Genomic DNA, 21566 nt, shown 5'->3' with positions numbered 1-21566 from the left:
CGGATACTAATATGTTCACCACTATTTGAGCAACCTTAGTGAGATTCTCACATGAACATTGCTTTGATGCTGCAGGCCTCTGTTTCAGAGGTGACTAGGATATCTTAATAAAGGTATAAATGGAAAGCACCTATGTAGTTCTCAAACTCCGTGGCTTGCCATAGACAAGTCGGCGTATGTTTAGGCAAAAAATAGATAATTCAGCGACATTTGAGAGACAGAACGACAAAAAGTGAAAAATCCGCATTATTTCCCACGGAAAGGCGAAAAAGCAGACATTTTGGCTCGTTTTCCAGTCATTTCTTCTTTATTTTCCAACGCATTTCCCCCTAATTTGCCCTTTGTTCGCTTTTATATTCCGTCTATTGGTTGTTTGGGTGGGTTTACTTATCTACTCAGTGTTCACTTGAACCTTTGAAAATCACATTCAGTTAAAGTAATATATATATATATATAAGGTTTGGATACATCAAACAAAATAATGCTCGAAACGTTTTGTTTTCATTCCTATGTGTAAATCGATCGACTGCCTTTTTGTTTATCACCACCACGTTCCGTAGGTCAACCGTCAGCAGGATTGTATACACTTCGACAGTTATCGCTGGAGTTTTTCTTTACATATCTTACATCTTGGTTGCACAGTTATCACAAACTAAAGGTTGTTCTGGATTAATTCTGTAAGTGAAGGGTAAGTGCGCCATATTTATTTATAAAGTCTCAGAATTTATCCCCTATTGTTAGCTCATCTAGTTAGAGTAACTGGATTTCGGAAACCAGCATACTAATACTTTTACAATAGTCCCTCCTCTGAGATCTTTTGAAGTCTGAATAACAGTATTAACGTGATGATTGAAAGTATTCGCATTAATGTGGTAACTGCGAATTCCCGAACCGGTTCAATTTATGTCTGGCTTATAAGCTAGAAAGAACTAGATGGACACAAACGAAGTTATTTTATTTGGAGTTCGTAATAAGCGGGTAATCAAGTACAAAGGAATCATCAGTTCGTACAAATACCACAGTTTATGATAGGGTTAACTATATACATATATATGTACAAATGTATACATTCGTACAAGCACAGCACCAGTAATGAAGTGTCTGAGTTGTCGTTGATACGCATAAATTTAGAGTCAGACGATTATTTTGTCTCATTAGAGATCCTAATTTAGTGCAAGGTAATGTTTGATTGATAATTAGTGGGGCCAATCACACGTCATTCCAATAAATTTACTAATGTCGCCTGACAACTGGAACTGTCTTCGTCCCATCATATTTATTCACCGAAATATTTATCAAAAATATATTATCGCATACATATGTGTGCGATAACTTTGAGCTATTTTGCACTCTCAAACAAATAATTTCAAGATTTCATTCTTGTCCGATTTAGCCGAATTTTCTGTAGTTTCCAACTATCTTTCATATAATTAACTGAAAATTTCTACCAGGTTTTATGCCACTCAGGCCAATCTATGTGACGAACTTTATTTCTGCAGAATTTATATAACCAGGGTGTCCCAACAGACCCTAGCTCAGTAAAACGTTACAAATATCTTATCAAGTCATGTAATAACTTCAGGTTCATGACAGAAGATTTTAGTACATCCTAAGAATTCTGTCAAAATAGCTTTTGTAGAATCGGTTGTATGTAGTAAATCCACTGAATGGATGTCTTTGATTTTAAGGTCCGACTTTTAATTCAAGAGGTTAGTTTACTCGATGAGATTATCACCACTCAACGACAAAGCCTTCATGAAGAAGAGGTTTGCGGTGCACCTGTATATTGCCCACGTGAATTTGTCCTGGCTTCTAAACAGATAAATTATTTCAATCTTTTCAGTTGTATTTTACGCCTCTTTTTAATTTGTTCATCTTTTATTCTATTCGTTACCCATCTATTATCTTCTTACCTGTTCAGGTATGAAATTTGGGTCTGAGTATAATTCCTTTTTTTATCCACACCTCATTGTTGACAAGCCATTTATGTGAATGATTGTTTTTGAAATGTATTCAATTGAAATACTAGTATTTGGCTTTTCATTTTCCGTTTGTTTTGATGATATCGGCCAAAAGAATACGTTCGGAGTTTAAAAGACTGTATTTCATCATTCACCCTCGTTAACTGGAGTCAACCTAATAGCTATAGGCCAAAACCTCAACCCATAAGTCCATACTTGAGTCACTATGGTGATCAAACCATACAGATTTCAGTCACAAATATCTCGCGTTATACTGCAATAGAGTAAATACGCCTCTTTGCCTGGGAAACGTTATTAGTAGTCTTAAAACATAAAGGATTACACTTAAATAATCAGACTGGATAATATACAAATGCTCAAAAACTCATTATATGACTTACATAGAGAATAATTTTGTTTCTTCCATATTCTATTAGAGATAAGAATCGATACTTTGTATTGTGTATGTTAAGTTTGTCAACCAGTGCATTCTTGTATTACGGGATGCAAATTTCAAGTATTAGCTGCATTCTTGTCTGCCAAATTTATCACTTGAATATTCATAGTAGGCCTAGTCAGCTGTTTGTCTATTTTACTCAACTAACTCAGCGGTTGATTGAGATATTTAAAGCTCTGTCTTCGAAAGCAAACTAAGCGTGTGGCACACCTTACAACTTCATATTCTGGTACTACTATAAGTTTGGTTAAAACACTTGGTCTTGAACTTAGTAATTAAGATTGTACGGTTCATAAGATTTTCTTTGGGACATAAATTCAAAATAGTGTCATTCTGTTTCCTATTTTATAAAAATTAAAACTAGACGTTCAACACCAATGTTTATTTACTCTTGAAGTATCATCATTTTCATAAATGATTTTTATTTCCTGTGATACAACCGCAAAGTCACTACTGGGTTACCATGAAATCATTCAATTGTTAATTGGTCTTATTACCTAAACTCAGAGTACTTGACAGATATAATAAATTGGTTGGCTATGTCGTGAGTCTTTATTAATTAAGATAACTGGAGCATGTCATACACCTACCTATTGTTGTTAGAGTATGTATAAGTTATAGGAAAGGGGAAACTAAAATAAAATATGATTTCAGTTTGTGAAGTCTCTAAATGCTGATCTGAGCCATGATGGGATATGAAGTTTGTCTAGTTGGGTTTCTTGTGATAACTGTGATCCATGGTTAGAGATGTTGTGCGATATGACTCGTAATTGTCTAAAATAGCACCTATAAATGCATTCTTTGTCTTTCACTAGTTTTGAGTTTTAAAACTTTAGTTTTTATTCTACCCACAAACTCGTACCATATTCCATATGTCTTACCTATTTCTACTATCACTGATATTACCATTGCTTTGACCTTTGTTTTGATGATTTTAAGTCAGTGTTCTGATATCGTACGGTAACTTGGACCGATGTACATACGTGAGAGGTTTCAAGTTTTTTTATGATTAACCAACGGAACCTATCATCATTGTAATCTACTATCACTTGGATGTACAAAAGTTGTATAACTTCATTTTTGACTAATCTTACTAGTCAAGAGTACACTGAACTACTGGTTTACTCTTTTAATGCAAGTTCCTTCTAACCAATTATGTCGTTTTTTAGCAAATGCTGTGTGGAGTATGAGTTTATTTACTTCATCCTGTCAATTACGTTAAGAATATCGTATTTTGTACCTTAAATATTTTAATTTACTAAAAAGAGGATTTCTGTATGATGATAAAAATGTATTTACTTAATTGTTTTCATATCTTTTCAGTTTATGAACATTGAAAACATTCTATGCAATATGATTTATCACCAATTAAACTGAGTAACTAATCATCATTAAAGTCATTAGAGGATTCGATTGCTTAAATTAGAAACATTCTAGATACACACCTTCAAAGTATGTTTTCATTCGAGTAGCACAGTCATTCGTCCTTTGAATCTCTTTGATTTCGCAATCAGACATTGCTAGCTGTTTAAAATTATTTTATTTGTCCACGTTAACTGATAGTATGTACTGTATATCTTTTATGTTATTTTAGCTTAATCAGCATAAGATCATTTGGCAATCTTTCTTCAAATCTATGTAATGAGTTGAAACTGACTTCAAAGTTTGTGTTACAGTCTTGTCCTGGATTCCTATTGCTAAATTAAAAAAATCAAACCGATATTTATCTTTATTCAGAAAACCACTTGGCGTCTTAATCACTCATGAATCAGTATCAAAATGAAGTATATGAATCGTCATCTCCTGCACCTTCACTGACAGATGATCAATGCTCTTTAATTGATGAAGGCTATTGGCATGATAACGGTGTGTTAAATTGTGATAAATACTCTCAATAATATTTTGAAATAAACTGTTGTATAAAAAAAACCATTTTACTGTGTCTATAACAAAAATCCGTATTCATTCTTGAATTATAAGAAATACAACAGAACGTTTGGTCCATGGGGTGAGGTTCTCAATAAATTCATACCTATATACAAACTGATCAGCTCATTTTTATCTGGTTATATCTAGCAATAACCAGTCTAATGAAACCTAAAGTTAGTCATTATTCCATATTTATAACATTGGTGGGCTATAGTTAAATTACAATCTGCCTCATAGAATGCAGAATCAACTTTTTTAACTAACACTGAATAAGTCATTTTGATCCTCTGAACGATTGATTAAGCTTATCATATCTAATCAAAATGACGAAGTAGTTTCAGTCCTGGTTGAGGATGCGTTGATCAGTTCATCCTCCTACAGTAAAGGTTTATTTGCTACCACATTCACTGAAGGGCAACAATCGTTGCATTATTAATACCGTGTATCGTCAATTACCTGGATAGAACCATAAATTTGGATTATCTGTTGAGAAATAGTCTTGTTTAGAGGCCAGTTAACATCTTAAAAGCTCTGGAAAAACATACTTAGTAGCATCAGAACATACAAAAATCTCTTTCTACTGTTCTTACCTGATAATGGTATTAAGTAGGGTTGTCGATTCTCATCTTTTAATTTCCCCACTGCTTGAGTCATTCAAAGGGCTCTGAAGACAGCACATGGCGTTGTCAATTTGCTACCTGAAGAGTAAGGTTTTGACCGTAAATGTATAAATAATACTGCCTCATTGTACGGTAGCACACAGGACACCCGAATAGCAAGTAATCAGCCAAAAATTAGTGTACGTAAGCATTTCATGTATTAAAAAGATGCAAATGATTCTTAGAAAACCACCAGAAGGGTTTGTATTCACATATTATTTGTAATGAACCGCTAAAAGTGGTCAAAATGATTTTGAGTGTCAGGGTATTTGTGTGGCTGTTGATGGTGATGAGATAAATGATGTCATTCTACATATAATAAAAGCCAAGATGGGTTATACCAATCCAGGACGTCTTTGGAATAGATGCATTGTTATTCTATTTGTTTAGTTGATCTAATTGATCTTCCCTCGTGAATATAGTAAAATAAATTTCTTTGAGTTACCTTGGGTTAATAAAAAGAATAGAAAGATCTCTTCATCTATGTTTTATGGTAGTTGTTTTTGTTGGCTATACATAGTTCAAGGTTTACACTTTACATTTTGATAGAATATTTTGGAATTGGATACACGTTATTGTTTCGTACGACACAAAAATTCAGATCAATAGTGAAAAGAAGCTTGCTTTGTTCAAATATTTATGAATTAGGTATTTTAGAATTCGATCATAGCTAACGTTTATTAGTTTAATAGCTCGGTGAACTTAGTTTCCATAACAAAAACAATAACTTGAAAATCGATTTAACAGCTGTATGAAAGCTATGAAGGTATTTAACCTCGTTTTGTGTTGATATCTACTAACATCAAAATTTAAAACCCCAGGTTCATCTCTTCTGGAACTCGTCGCCTGAATATACTCAGACTCCAAGCGGATTCAGTTTTACTGGAAGTAGACACTACAAAATCATCATTTACTTGGGCATGTAAAACTTTCCTCAATAAAATCATGTATTCTGTTGTCAGAGACAAAAGATTTTGCATGTATATGATATGAACATATTTATCAAAATCTTAAAGTAGTTGCTTACTGAAATCTTGGTAAATTTAGTTGACCTAAAAGTAGGCTGAACTTTTTCACAATGTAAACAATGCCTTTTTTCAGAAAATATAGAATTTTCTTAATATTTGCATAAAGTGTTCGATATTTACACTAAATGGTCGATATATATATATCCGATAAAATGGTTGAGATGTGACTTATACTTATTAAAATGTATTATAAATTTACATGGCTTAATTTATATCACCCACTATTATTTTTCAAAGAAAATTATTGTCAACATTGTCTCTCCTATAAATAAATATAGAAGACGGTCAGTTGAAAGTTAATTTAAGTAATTTGTTGAAAGCTAGATCAAATTATACGTTTTGCAATTGAACATAATTATTTAATCACCATTACATTTATTTGTTCTAATATATGTGATTTTGTCCAAGTGCTATTTATTGACGATCATGTTACAGATACATAGTTATACGAGCTAGTTTTGAGGATGAAATCGATAGACTGCCAAAAATATACATTAGATGATAGTGATTACTAATTGGAAACATTATGTGATATGGCTTAGATTTGATTACAGTGAAGCGATGGATCCTTTCATTCTCTCCTCCGAGATGATGAGTTTCAATATTCCTTCACATATCTGTTTTCTCATTCTTTTTACCAAACCATATTTTAGTGTTTAGTTCCTCTCATGTTCATTTTTACTACTATTCAATTACTTGGTTTATTAATGGTAATGATTTTATGTCTGTGTTCTTATATGCTTATGTCAGCTTGTGCTAACGCATATCTGTGCCAGGCTCTACATTTCTTATGACTGGATAAATGACTGTAAAAATATTAATTTTAACAGTATGCATTTAGTAAATGCTCTATTTTCATTTCGTTAAATATATCAAGATTATGTTAGTCTGAAAAGTAGGTTAGTCTAAACTAGTCTAGTTAATTCATATTTACTAACGTCAAAAAGTAAGCTTTTATTGATTTTTAATCTAGTGTACTCTAATATTCATGAGTTTTTATGTGTTTATATGAATTTTTTAGATTTGATATTGGCCGCTGAATTGGGTAAAGCTCTTCTTGATAGAAATCGAAAATTAGAATTAGCTTTAGAAAAATCAAAAAGTATTGAACAAGAAAAAGATGCTGAAATTGAAGTTAGTTTTAATTTGATTTATTCAAGCTAACTTTAATTAATTTCATGTGTTATTTGGGTAGAAAATACATGTTAACAGTTGAATTCACGAGTCTTTCTAAGCTAGACCACTATTGAGAACCTGGAAGCACTGGATAGCGATCGTGAGATGCGTACTACTGTGGAGTCCCAAATTAAGACGAAACGGCCGTCCAGTGCTTCCTAGTTTTTAATAGTGGTCTAGCTTAGATCGACTCATGAATTCAACTGTGAAAGTACTACGATCTCCACAAATCCCATACTGACATGTTAAGTTTATAAAACTGCCCATTTACACAATACACTATCCAGAGCTAATAACTTGTACACCATTTTAACTTGCTACCTTTTAACGCTCACGTTTAAATGTAAACCAGATGACAGGCCAGGTTAGTTTAAGACTTGAGTCTCAGAAAGACGCATTGGAAGTGAACTTTTCAAGATATATTGTAGATTATGTTTCCATCCACTTGTTTAAAACTTGTTTGATACGCGTGTATTTGGTGACAAAACAGTATCAGTCCCCAGCCTTATCTCTAACAACGTTTGTGTTTTCTGTTCATATATACCTAGGAGTTTTTAAAAGCCTCTTTCTCATGTGTGATTCCTATATATTCAAGTCGTTAGATTTGTTTTATCTGGTAATTTTATTAAAGTGACTAATATTTTCCATAAAATGTTGTAAATGTCACTACACTAATAAATCAGTATCTCTAAATAAATATTTGTTTCGATGAATAATTGAAGGTATTCTGGCTAAACTTGCATATTTATATGTGTTATCAAATTAACTGCAAGTGTAGTTATCAATCTGTCATGCTTAGTAAGTAAAATATGGTTCAGTTGAAAGCAAACAATTAGCCGTTATATTCTATTCAGAAGAAAATTTGTAGTCATAACAAAGTGAACCCACTATTAGAAAGATGAAAACATGACAGTAAATGGAAAAATTTTGATTTTCACTTTGATCTAATAGTTTACTTGTTACTTGCACTCTCTTCATGAGATCTTAGAGTTTAGGTTATCTAAAGCAAACCAATGGCTAGAAAATTGTCATAGTGCTACTAATCCGGTCCCTATTTGTCTACTTATGTATTCTGAGTTCTGAAATTATTTTATACTTTTAATCTAATGAGTTAATACATTCTTTTAAAATTTCTGATCACTCTTGCTACTGATTCTGCTACTACATCTACTACTTTGGTATTCATCTTGATAGTTTCATCCCTCCTCATTACCATGATGTAGCATTTTGCGAATTTTTCTTGAAGTTTGAAGTTCTACATTGGTTATGATTGAGTGACTGAAGTAACCCAAGTTGACTGGCATTTTGTATCTGTTCTACGTAGTTTTTAAAAAAAATATTCTTCAAATAGTGTCAGCTTATGTTCATAGCTATTTTAATTTTAATTTTAACTCACTTTCATACTCTATCAATTCTACAAAGTTGTTTATAGCAATACTTCTACTACTATTGATTACTTCTTTGTACTTTAGCTAGCCTGTTGTTATTTCAGTAATTTAATGTTACTAATTGCTTTTACCTTGATCAGATCCTCTAATGGATCTATTACAAATGTATTACGTTTTCACACAAAACAAGAACTTGTCTATCATCAAAGCTTTTTTAATCAGTTTGCTAAGGTATATTAGGAATTAGAAAACACTGTAATTACTGATGTATTACATAATTGAATTATATTTAAACAGTATGCTATTATTCTGGAAACATAAAGATTGACACTAGCTGAAAAATCAATAAAAACTTGTTAGTTTGTGTTTATTTGAGATAGTATGCATCCACAATCATCACACAGAATCTTAGAGCCATCACAATATTTTTATATCATTGAGTTATAACACTTGATGATGCGTATTTCCAACTCCAGTCTACTCGTAATAATAATGTGTTACTATCTATTCAGCGTTGTCGGTGAAATGTCTCCCAACAGGTTTGGAATACATCATTCTTGGAACTGGTCAAAATAATGAATACACGGTTATTTTTAAGTTGGATGTTTAGTGGTGATTAACAGAATATCAGAATCATCAGGTGAACACTCTCTTTAGTCTGAATTGTTCTTCACAAACAACCCGAATAAATGTAAATATATGTTGTTAACAGTCAGCAGCGTTTTAAATTAAAATCGAACATATTAGTATTTCCCTATTGGAAAGCTACTAGTTTGTTATAAAATAGGTTTCAGACGATCATGATGTTTCCACTAAAATGCGAATTTTGCAGCAATCATACCCAATCATTCTATATAAGCTACTAAGCATTGTTATAACGTAATGGCTGCAGCACAAGTTTCTCAAATCATACCAATATTAAAAACTAATAACCAATAGGTGTTCGTAATCCCTGACCCCAAAAAGAGTTGGTTATAGCCCGTTTAACTCAGTAGTAATGTCAATATCTGTGATATTGATTGATTTGGATTCGGCTTTTGAAGGAAACATACATTTATCCAAGACTTCATTCACATACATTTGATGAGAACGAAGAGGCATTTATCAGAGAAAACTTAAATCAGGTTATTTCGAACTGTCTGAAATCAGCTTATAATTAATAATGCTCCTGAGTTTAAATGATCGTTTCTTGCTCAGTAACGGCTTTTTTGTAGTTGCAGTCATTTTACCTTCATTAGAGATTTTTACAAAAAATATGATTGAGTGGATTTTTCAGATAGAACCTTACTTAAGTACCTTAATATTCTAGTCGATTGCATAAAGTAACAGGTTATCATGTAGACTTAGTCGGAGGTTTTTAGAAATCAGATAAAGTGTTCGGTTAGCAGACTTATCGATCTAGTTTGTCAAATCCAACTTGCAACATTCTTCTTAATATAACGGATTTCTGCATCAATTCAAATTTTGACTGATGCTATGGTATTACAAGATATTTCAACACTACATCTTAGATCTAGGTTTTGTCTCTCGTTCGTATATATAAGTTAGGCATCTATAAAACTGTCATTGATGTACATCTGTCTTGCTTTTTAAGCCTATCTGTAAAATCAATTCGAAGTGTTCTATAGAAAGTAAAATCCAAATTTAATAACATTGACATCACAAACTGATAAATATTAGATTACCATTAAAAACCGCGAAGCTCTAGATGGGCGTTTCGTCTTAGTGTGGGACTCGTCACTAGTGCTCATCTGCGACCTTTCATACGGGGAGCGAATCCGGGAAATTCGGTCTCGTACTCAGGCGCTTCACTTCTAGACCAGTGAGCAGGTATCCGATAGTGTTGTTGTTGTTGTTGTTTTTACATACACCATTTTCTACTGGAAATAGATTTTCATTTTTCCTTTTTACTAAAATTAACTTTCATTATTAAGGATCTCTTTTTACATAACTAACAAATTGATAGCAAATTTTATGAATAAATTCATTCCTGCCTTACAGTGGTTTGATTAAGACAAATAAGTAATTACCGATAATATTTATAATTGGTGTTTGTAGATTAAGTGGTAACAACCTTCACTTTTTACGTATTCACCGTTTAAATTATGAAAAAATTAAACTAAACACTTTACGCACCATTATTGAGCATAGAATCGTAAATATTAGGTTAGACTTTATTGTAAGATTAGTCAGTCAGCCAGTCAGTTATATGCCACAAAGAACCTGGGGTGTATGTATATCGGTTCACACTGTCATACTACATTAGGATATCATGGGCAAGTTATCAAGACAAATGTGACAGTAGTAGAATTTCAATGGTTGAGATCATGGGTCAGTAGGAGCTAGACCACCATGGAAAACCTGGAAGCACTGGACGTCCGTTTCGTCCTATTGTGGGACTCCTCGGCACTGCTCATCCACGACAATGGTGGATGTGTCGCTCAATTTTGTGGATTAATTGAAGTCAGACCTTAACACCGTTGGATGCCGCCCAGCTTAGTGGTCTGGTGGTTAAGCGCTCGCGCGCGAGACTGATAGGTCCTGGGTCCGAATCCCGTGAGACGGTTCGTTGATGCGCACTGCTAAGAGGTTCCACAATAGGACGAAACGGCCGTCTAATGCTTCCAGGTTTTCCATGGTGATCTAGCTTCAATTGACTCATGATTTCAACTATTGAAATTACTATAATATCCACAAAACTCTTGATATTCATTTATAATTTGTTTTTTTTTCCTAATGAATGTACACTTAAAAATCATTTGAATCGAAAGTAAATGATTAGAAAATCTTCGATTAATGTAAGAGTCTTCACAATTATCATTTCACTGAATATATATATTGGATTTTAGAATAATAATACTGATACTTATACCCTATAAATATATTAATCACAATCTAACTTTATATAAATTACATATGGTTTAATATAGACCACAAATCACGTTCTATGTATTATTTGATATGACTTGTACCGTACTGTTTGAAGTTGTCGACATATAATAATAAAAAAACTTGTTTTAAATGTTATATAATACTGTTGTGAATTAACATGAAACCATATATATATATAACAACATGATTTTGACATGACTAAATACACTATTTCATGGTTATTCTTATTTGATTGTAAACAGATAGTCAATTATTTAAGTAAATAATTAAAGCTAAGTGATCTAAGCATTTGATTTCTAACAAATTAAAATCTAGACTATATATTATAATTTCGAATACCTGATAGTTATGATATATTCACAAGAGTTGTAGTTCAAAGCTTAGCTATTCTACACAATATCTGTATGTGATCCGCTTCATTATTGTAACCAGTGTTTGAAAAGAAGTGATATATTACAGAATCTGTCATCATTTAGTGGATGTATCCACTCTTTGTCTCCTTTTATATTCTGAGTTTCAAAGTTTTCTTTTCTTTTTCATTACTTTTAATCATATTTCCTATGCCCAATGTTTTCTGTTGCTATTGATATTGTCACAACTTCTACTACTCTGACATTGGTTTTGATAATTAATTTTCATTATGCAAATGTAGTATGATAACGTGGGCCGATAAATATATATGCTAGATTCTATGTTGTTCATAACCGACTTACACTAATCTGTATGCGATTTCTCAGTTATGGAAAATAAAAAGCCTACTATAATTTTAACCATATCATATTTATTGATGCATCACAACTGTTTATATGAAGCCATATGTCATAAAATTCATTGACTTGAAACTTTATAACATTTTGTATAAAATCGAAGTCATTAATGATTCTCTACCTAAATAAATGTAGTTGATACATAGAGTTCGTTTGTATCCAACCTTTACCGTCCTTAATAACTTGTCACTATTTTTTAAAAAGAATTGCCGCCCCATTTTTCTCGCCTCTAATTCTATCATACTTAACTGAATGCATTTCCATGACATCATTGTACTAAACACGGTAATGTTAAATGTATTAATTTCTTATGGACACTTTATAGACAGTAAGGAATTGGTCAAACAAATTAACACATATATTGCTTAGGGTTGGTTGCTTAACTAATCTGATTGGTGAGTATCATTTTGTTTATTGGTTTTTAAGGTATGATAAATTCCTTTCTATGGAAGAAGATTTCTGTATACAATGTACTTTATTTTTAATAAATGGACTTTCAGTTTCCCTTAAAAAATTCTGGTTCGATGTTAAGGTAGATAGGGTTTAATGCATCTGTGTGGAATGAATAGTAGATGCCTAAAAATTTGTAAATTTGTGACATACTAGTATATTACATCAGTGACAAACTGTAGGGACTAGTACTATGTCAAGCCCATAGAGGTTATTCTGGCCTCTGGACAGACCAATCTATTCATTCATCTGAAGCCACATTTTCACCCTGTCACTTATTCGCTTAATAATCCTGACTTTTTTTATATGACCATGTGTGCTAATTACTTACCTTACTCATTGTGTCTGTAACTTATTTTTGTTCGTCTATAAATATCGATTCACAGTTGGTTAAATCGAGTTGGCTCACTTTCCTTCTCCACCGCGCGTCATTTTGCTTCGTTCTGCCCTCTTCGCTTTCTTCACTTCGTTTCCCTAATTGTCTGTCTGGATCAGCGATTGTATGAAATGTACGTATTCGAAATCCATTCTCGTATTTGAATTATTTATTCCCGTTATTTCTTACAGCGATTTAAGTCGATGGTTATACACAAGAGTTGGCGGTATGTATATTTTGATTGCAATCTTCATACGATTCTATGTGAGTCAGATACCGGGCTACCAAAAGTCTATGATTAGACAATAGTTGATGGACACAGCTGAAGAATCTCACATTAGGACAAAAAGGCTCTCCAATGCTTTTCGTTTTTCAATGGTTATCTAACTAGTGTAAACCCATGATTTTATTTATTTCAACATATAAATATTGGTACAAGAGGGCACCAAATATATATGCACCGCACCATATTTGTGTGTGTGTGGGCTGTGATACCGCCCGGGTGCTCAGACCGAAGCAGGTGGGTTTCTTAGAGGGCCACACCCCGAGCCTTTGACCTAAAGGTCTAACCCACAAGGCAGTGGAGCATCGTGAGGAGATGCATTCCCATGGTAGCCGGTGACCGACGATTGGTTCATACGCCATTTGTTCCCTCAGGATACTGGAACCGATGTGCACCGTTGGTTTGGAAACCGGTTAAAGCGCCGGACATTCGCTTTTCATCCTCTCATTTTCGTAAACAACACCCCCACCACGAGAAGGGAGTGAGTAGGACTTCCCTGACAGAGGCTGTATACGCGTGGCCGTGTGAGAGCATTTCGAGACGGAGGGCGGGCCCACCCCAATCTCGGCCATACCAGGGCATTTGGGGGCAAACCCATGATACATGCTAATCCACATTATTAATGATGAGAGGGTTCCTGTTTAAGGGATTTCAATCAAGTTTATTGTTTATAACTATATGTAAGAATAGATATTCACCCATTCGAACTAAATGATTGATCCAATAATGGTCATTCACAATCACCTTGATATTCTGATAACGGCCCTAGGCTTTTGAATGTTAATAGTAATCTTCAAATTTTTCTTGTAAGAATGTCCAAATTTGATCATAAACAACTTATCTGACCTAATAAATCACTGTTGAAACGTAGTAAAATCGATAATGGAATTAGTTTTAAGCCTCATTAAAAGCTCATAACATTTTTGTTGCGTAGTAATAAAGTGTAATTACCATTTTTTTCAATGTTTTATAATTCAAAGTATTCTGTAATCTATAAGGTGTTTAAAAGTCAACGCTGTGGCTTTAATCATATTTTAAACTTTAGAGGAGCATTGTTGTTTCCTTTCTCTTTTAATCTGAGATCAGGATCCTGAGTAATTTAACTAAGTGCCTAATCAATTCAGAACACCTATAGGAACTTTCAAGTTAAAATGTTTATTTATGAGTTCAAGCAGAGATATATTCAGGGTAAAGATATAGACTGTACAGACCTCTTCTGAACACATGAGTTAATCACATGTTTGTGAATTCCTACGGGCTTCGCCTTATGAAGGAAGTGAGGTTTAAAGCGTGAAGTACGTTAATGACAATAAATAGATATTCTTAAGAAGGTGTCATACAATTATTTTAATTTTCATTATAAACTCAGTGTGCAATAATGTGACTTCTTATTGTCTCTTGTATATGATTTGTTCATCTGTGAATAGCAATGCGTAGAACTGTGACAATGAACTTGCTTAGTTATTTGACAAATGTAACTATTTACACAAAACTTAGAATAGTGAGTAGAATTGATTTTTGGGAGTTCTGAAGACTAATATTATTACTATTATTATTTCTGGATATGCACTATCAAGGAGTTTCATATGAAGATGATGAGACCGTCCTTATTTTCCAGGGGTACTTTAATTTTATTCTAGGATGAATGCCACCTCTAATTACCACAGAACTATTTGGTCTAAAGTAAATATGTACGTAAATACTTCTAGTCAATTCATAGACATAATACAAGACAGGAATTTAATTATCAATTTTTATTAACTTGTTCATGTGTTTCACTTTCATCTTTTTCTTTCAAATAATAAAATACACCACTTAACATTTCTAAGTAAAATCAGATTACATTTATTCATTTTATATAAAAATAATACATCATATGTCTTTTGGAAACCACCTGATTAAACAAATTTATACATTTCTGTAGTAAACAGTAAATTATTAGTTAATTTCCCAGTGTAATAGATATTTAAGTGAGAGAACTTGTTTACTTTACAATATAATATTTTTTGTGTTGACAATGAACGATTCAATCAATATTTCTGTGTCACTTATCATAACTCTCATAATGCTACAGTTGAATAATATACACTTATGTGTGTTTACCTATTAGCCTGTTTATCACGCCTATTTCATATAAAAATTAATCGTTAAACTACAATATTTAGTAACACGAAATATAGTAAATAAAGCCAAGTTCAATCCCATGACAATGGGCGAAAACGGGTTATTATAGTGTATATCAGGAACTGATTTTAGCTAGGCTATTTCTGATAACTCAGACTTATCGGATGGCCATTTTGTCTTAATATTGAACTGCTCAGCAGTTTTCACCCACGAATCCGCATTCAGTAATCAAACTTCGGGCTTTCTGTCATACGCTCGAAAGCTTAAACTTCAAAACATTGGGCTAGTATCTAATGTTGTACATTTCTAATTTCAATCAATTCACGGTATTGCTCAATCATACTAGATCGAAATTGCGTTTTATTACCTCCAGGTTTTTAACAGCGGTCTAGCTAGGAGCAATTAGTGTTTAGCATCATAAAAGTTCTACAATCTCCAAACATTTTTCAATACAAATAAGAATTTTGAAAGGAGCAAGAACAAAGATTCTAGCAGAATAACATGAATTCATTTTATGTCGTAGGTTCTCGTCAGCTGCTTACAACCTGTGGTATTTAAAAAGATAATAATTACATAATGGGTTTAAATTGCTTACATGAGAGGGTTTATGTTGAAGAAATATTCGTAAAGTATGACATGGATGTAAATGAAATTAATAGGCTGAATATTGTAAATATATACCTAATGTAAAAGAATATTCTAGAGCATTAATCGTGACAGCAGTTCAAAAGGGTTAGAAACAATTGATTACATAATGAATAAACATTGATAGGAATATAGTGAGTAGAGTTCAGTTGAAAGATTATTAATTTTTTAAAGATAGTTGAAAAAATAAAATCAATGACGTAATAAATATAAAAGATAAAAATAAAAAATCTTTAAGTTGAAGCGGAAAAATATTTGTCACCAAGGCAGGGAAAGATTAACAACCATCTCCTTTTGAACACATAAATCAAGTTTTCGGCGCCTGATAGCAACCGCTTCAGCAAACTTCAGAAGACTGGAGTTTGGCTGCTTACTAATCACCTTGAATGATTGTAGGGTGTCAACCTGATGTCCTGTATCAAGGAGATGTTTAGTGATTGCACTACTTAGAGTGAATGAATTACATAACTAATATGAAGAATAAAAACAGTTTTCTGCACAGAAAATGCTCTTTTTGATGACCTCATTTAATTGAGCCATACATTCATATTTATAGTGGTTTAATTTACTGTATTTAGTAGTCCCTTCAATCATCAGGTAGAATGATTTTCATCTATGATTTTCACTTGTTTATTTGGAGCAATTTATTTTGGCTACACGTAGTGATCTATTTTGTAACGCATCTCCAAACATTACTCTGCTTGGGTATCTAAGGGACTGAAACAGTCAGTCAGAAACTTAACCGTGAAGGGTCTAATTAATTCTGGTCACTTTGCTTCATTGTACAGTCAGAATAATCGACTCAAGAGTAGTGCAAGTTAAAAATTTATTTACAAATAAGGCTATACCTATCAAATAATTCAAGCTTAACGTTTGTTTATAAAAACAGTATGGTAAATCTATCCGTTTAACGTGATCCTAACCTTCTTTTCTATCTTCCATAATCCATTGTTTATCTTTCTATTTCTTTTCAATCATTTATCTCAACTACTAATTAGCCACTATTAACACTCTTAATTATTTCGTTTTTTAATAGTTGTCAAGTGGATATTTACCTTCACTTTAATAATTTTTATTATCCGCTGAATTATTACATAACTTGATTTCAATATTTGGCTTTTATAGGCAATTTATGACATGATACTATTTCAACTCATAATTATTCAATAACATTCTATTTTTACTATAGACTACTATTTTTAGTAGATAATTATAAATCTACGAATTTTTATAACGTTACTATTTTTACTGGTGTTGCAACCTTCCGATCTCAATCTGTAACTATTACGAAACATCACCAGTAACTTATCATCTAGGTAATCTTTCTAAAAAAAAATTCAATTGAATTCAAAATGGTATTTATATGTTTACAACAAAAAAAATGGTTTGTGTTGTTAGGATAATAAATTGATGTAATAAAGGGAAACATTAGGAAAAAAGTAAGAAATTATACCGGTAATCGATATGTAAATAAATTTAATTTTTGTTTCTTGATAATTATTATTGAATATTTGAACATCTTGAAAATGATTAGTTAGATTATACATCTCAATTTAGATTAATAAGATTAAATCTACTTACCTTTATCTTAAAATGTAATGTACTTACTTACGCCTGTTACTCCTCGTGGAGGAGCATGGGCCTCTCATCAACATTCTCCATCCAACCCTGTCCTGGCCAATACTTTCCAGCTCTTTCCAGTTGTTATTCATCCTTCTCATATCTGATTCTATTTCCCGACGTAATGTGTTCTTTGACCTTCCTCTTTTCCTCTTCCCTTCAGGATTCCAAGTTAGGGCTTGCCTCGTGATGCAGTTTGTTGGTTCGCGTAATGTATGTCCTATCCGTTTCCATCATCTTTTCCTAATTTACTCTTCAGCTGGAAGCTGGTTCGTTATCTCACAGTAGGCTGTTACTGATTGTATCCGGCGAATAAATGTTGAGCATCTTAGGTAGACAACTATTTATAAATACTTTTACCTTCTCGATGGTGGTTGTTGTGGTTCCCCAAGTTTCAGCCCCGTACAGTAGAACTGTCTTGACGTTCCTGTTGAAGATTGTGACTTTGATATTGGTTGAGAGTTGTTTTGAGTTCCATATGTTCTTCAATTGCAGGAATGAGGGCTTGCTAAAATGTAATGTATTAAAACTTATTTAAGAAGTAAAATAATGTGACATATCAACTTACAATGAAAATATTCCCAACAGCATTGAATAGAAGATTGGGAGAGATCAAATGAATTGTTCGAGTGTAGTTCTAAGAAAATGTATTCCATTGGAATATTTAAATCCATAACTGTTTATTAATAGTGATAAATTATGGAACTTGTTTTTCAAAGTTTCAGATTGCGAAGAGGTTTTTGAATGTTGATCGAATTTGTATTTCTAACAGATCAAATGTTTACTTGCAACATCTCTTTGAAAAGTGAATCCGAACTTTGTACTTTTTAAAACATGGTTGGTTGGTTGTTAAGCTTAAAAATGTTCCTAATTTCATTATAGTTGATAATTTCTTCTAGTCAATATTTTATTTTACTTCAACAACTTACGAAATAGAACGAAGTCTCGTTTTAAAAGATTCATCTTTTTATTGTAGAATGCTGTAGCATGCACTAGTTACAAGTCTTCTTAATACCCGACCGTTGTTGCTACCTTGACGTGGTGGTCGGGCTTGTCTCAAGTGGTGTCCGTCAAGGCTGTCCACTTTCTCCGTTTCTGTTTAACTTCATCATAGACCCACTGGTGGAAATAACGCTCTCGTCCACTGAATTCTCGGGTATTGATCTCCTTCCAGGAGGTCCACTTATCGACTTAGAATACGCAGATGACATAGTCCTGTTTGGTGAAGACGCTGACAAAATGCAGAGTCTTCTGGTAGCACTGAGCAACAATGCCAGGATGTTTGGAATGCGCTTCTCTCCCTCTAAATGCAAGTTATTGTTTCAGGACTGGTTTGCGTCAACACCTGAACTAAGGATAGGGAGTGAAGTAGTCGAACGCGTAACCAATGGTTGGAGACTCTTGGTGACATGGCTCAGAATCGATCACAATGGCGTAGGTGTATGCACTCTCTGTCTTCCCTTAAACTATGAGATTGAATTCGCTTCATATCTTTCTTTCTATGAACTGATTCTTTCTTCCTGTACTATATCCTTATATGCAATCTTTCTTTTATATATTAGCACCACTGAATTAACTACTTTTATGAATCCGATGTTGATCTTGTTGTGTTAATGAGTTATGGCAACTTGGACCTATGCATATATGTGTCTGGTCCTACGTTGTAGCTGATTGAATGACTTCTTAATATGGTTCTATTAACATGTTACACTATGAGTTTTATTCTGCCGGTCAGTTTTGTTGGTTTCAAATAAATCTGTGTTGCGTAGTTTGAATCATGGACTATCTGGTCAAAATTGTTCTATATATATATATATATATATATATTACTTACTTACTTACTTACTTACGCCTGTTACTCCCAATGGAGCATAGGCCGCTGACCAGCATTCTCCAACCCATTCTATCCTGGGCCTTCTTTTCTAGTTCCATCCAATTCTTGTCCATTTTTCTCATGTCTATCTCCATTTCTCGGCGTAATGTGTTCTTTGGTCTTCCTCTTTTCCTTTGACCTTCAGGATTCCATGTGAGGGCTTGTCTTGTGACGCAGTTGGGTGCTTTCCTCAATGTGTGTCCTATCCACTTCCAGCGCTTCTTCCTGATTTCTTCCTCCACTGGGATCTGGTTTGTTCTCTCCCACAGTTCGTTGTTGCTAATAGTGTCCGGTCAATGGATCTGAAGTATTTTGCGTAGACAATTTTTAATAAACACCTGTATTTTCTGGATGATGGCTTTTGTAGTTCTCCAGGTTTCTGCCCCATACACAGAATGCACCAATCCAATCACAATTGACGGAGAAGATTTGGAAGATGTAAAAACCTTTACGTATTTGGGCAGCATCATTGATGAACAGGGTGGATCTGATGCAGATGTGAAGGCGCGGATCGGCAAAGCAAGAGCAGCATATTTACAACTGAGGAACATCTGGAACTCAAAGCAACTGTCAACCAACACCAAGGTCAGGATTTTCAATATATATATATATATATATATATATATATATATGCGCTTAACCTCTAGACCACTGCGCCGCGTTCGCGCGCGAGACCGACAGATCCCGAGTTCGATCTCGAGCTCGTAGATGCGCACTGCTGAGGAGTCCCACAATAGGATGAAACGGCCGTCCAGTGCTTCCATGTTTTCCATGGTGGTCTAGCTTCCATTGACTCATGATCTCAACTATTAAAATTAATATAACATCCATAAAACCCCTTCTGATATAAATAATTATCAAATAAAATTTACTGTTCATTGTTCTGTCAAGCGTCACTATTTAAATAAATATCTGATCACATATTTATATCAGTGGGGATGTAAAAACGTTTGGTTCCATTTTCATCTCAAAAATTTGTTACAATGTACTTTAGTATTCAATGTACAAGTACATACATTTATCATTCAATGTTTTCACATGTTGTCATTAATATTTGTCCATATAAATTAAATAAAATGTAAGTCATCCTTGATTTGACAAATATAAGGTCGTTTGGAATTTAAGTACATAGAATATCTTTCCTTGAAATATATGTTTACAAATATCTTGGTTTATTAAATCTCTCTCTTGAATTACTGATGTATTTAACTAACTAACCAACTATCTAGAAAGAATCATTAAAGAGCGATATTTTCATTTTGGGTTATAGATTTATAGGACTTCTTGTAAGGATGACTAACTTAACTTCTTAATAAGACAAAACTGATCTAAGCCACTTGTTGTTACTTTAAAATTATCATGCTTAGACTTATGGATCAAAATGTTTTGATTTTGTGGCTAGTAATTTTCTAACCTGACAATGCGTACATGGATTCTAGATTTTCAATCTTCAATTTTAGGGTTTGAAATTGTTAGCATGAATTATACTAATGTTGAATTGGGTTGCTTAATCTCCAATCCTCTTGGATCTCTTACAAGAGCAGCTTCTATACGAACTTGAACTTCACATTCCAGTTAACAGTCAAGGAAGAGGAAGAAGAAGAAGAACATAGGAGCAAATTCTTTCATTGTATTAAGGCTGTAGTTGCAACTGATTAGCTGAGCGGACAGATATATCAAATGAGCAGCTACATTTTAACATATTTTTTAGTAGGAGTTTCAGAGTAAGAGTTGAATTCTTCCGAATAAACTAACAAAAATGATTAAGACCATGAATCGATCAATGTTGGACCCACCAATGAGAACCTGGAATCACTGAAAGACCGTCTTGTCCCAGTATGGGACTCATCAGCAGTGCGCATCTACGATTCTGCACGCGGGATTCGAAACCAGGACTTTCAGTCTCGCACGTGAACGCTCAACCTCTAGACCACTGTG

The 21566-nt window shown here is 33.3% G+C and overlaps 1 protein-coding gene across 2 annotated transcripts in view; it reads left to right on the top strand.

Moving 5' to 3' along the window:
- Window positions 1-483: 483 nt before the first annotated feature.
- Window positions 484-21566, top strand: part of CDR2_1 (ATP dependent transporter multidrug resistance (SNQ2)) — a 41888-nt gene continuing 20805 nt past the window's right edge. Inside the window, exons 1-3 of one of the 2 annotated variants that reach the window (XM_051216749.1) lie at window positions 484-677; window positions 4013-4284; window positions 7056-7168. In XM_051216749.1, coding sequence (XP_051065355.1) covers window positions 4182-4284; window positions 7056-7168 — 216 coding nt within the window. In that variant the 5' untranslated portion in view covers window positions 484-677; window positions 4013-4181. Of the gene's footprint in view, window positions 689-4012; window positions 4285-7055; window positions 7169-21566 lie in introns of both variants that reach the window. The other variant, XM_051216750.1, reaches the window with a different exon arrangement.

The sequence above is a fragment of the Schistosoma haematobium genome, chromosome 6 (assembly GCF_000699445.3).
Source record: "Schistosoma haematobium chromosome 6, whole genome shotgun sequence".
NCBI lineage: Eukaryota > Metazoa > Platyhelminthes > Trematoda > Strigeidida > Schistosomatidae > Schistosoma > Schistosoma haematobium.
This window is presented reverse-complemented; position numbering and strand designations above follow the sequence as displayed.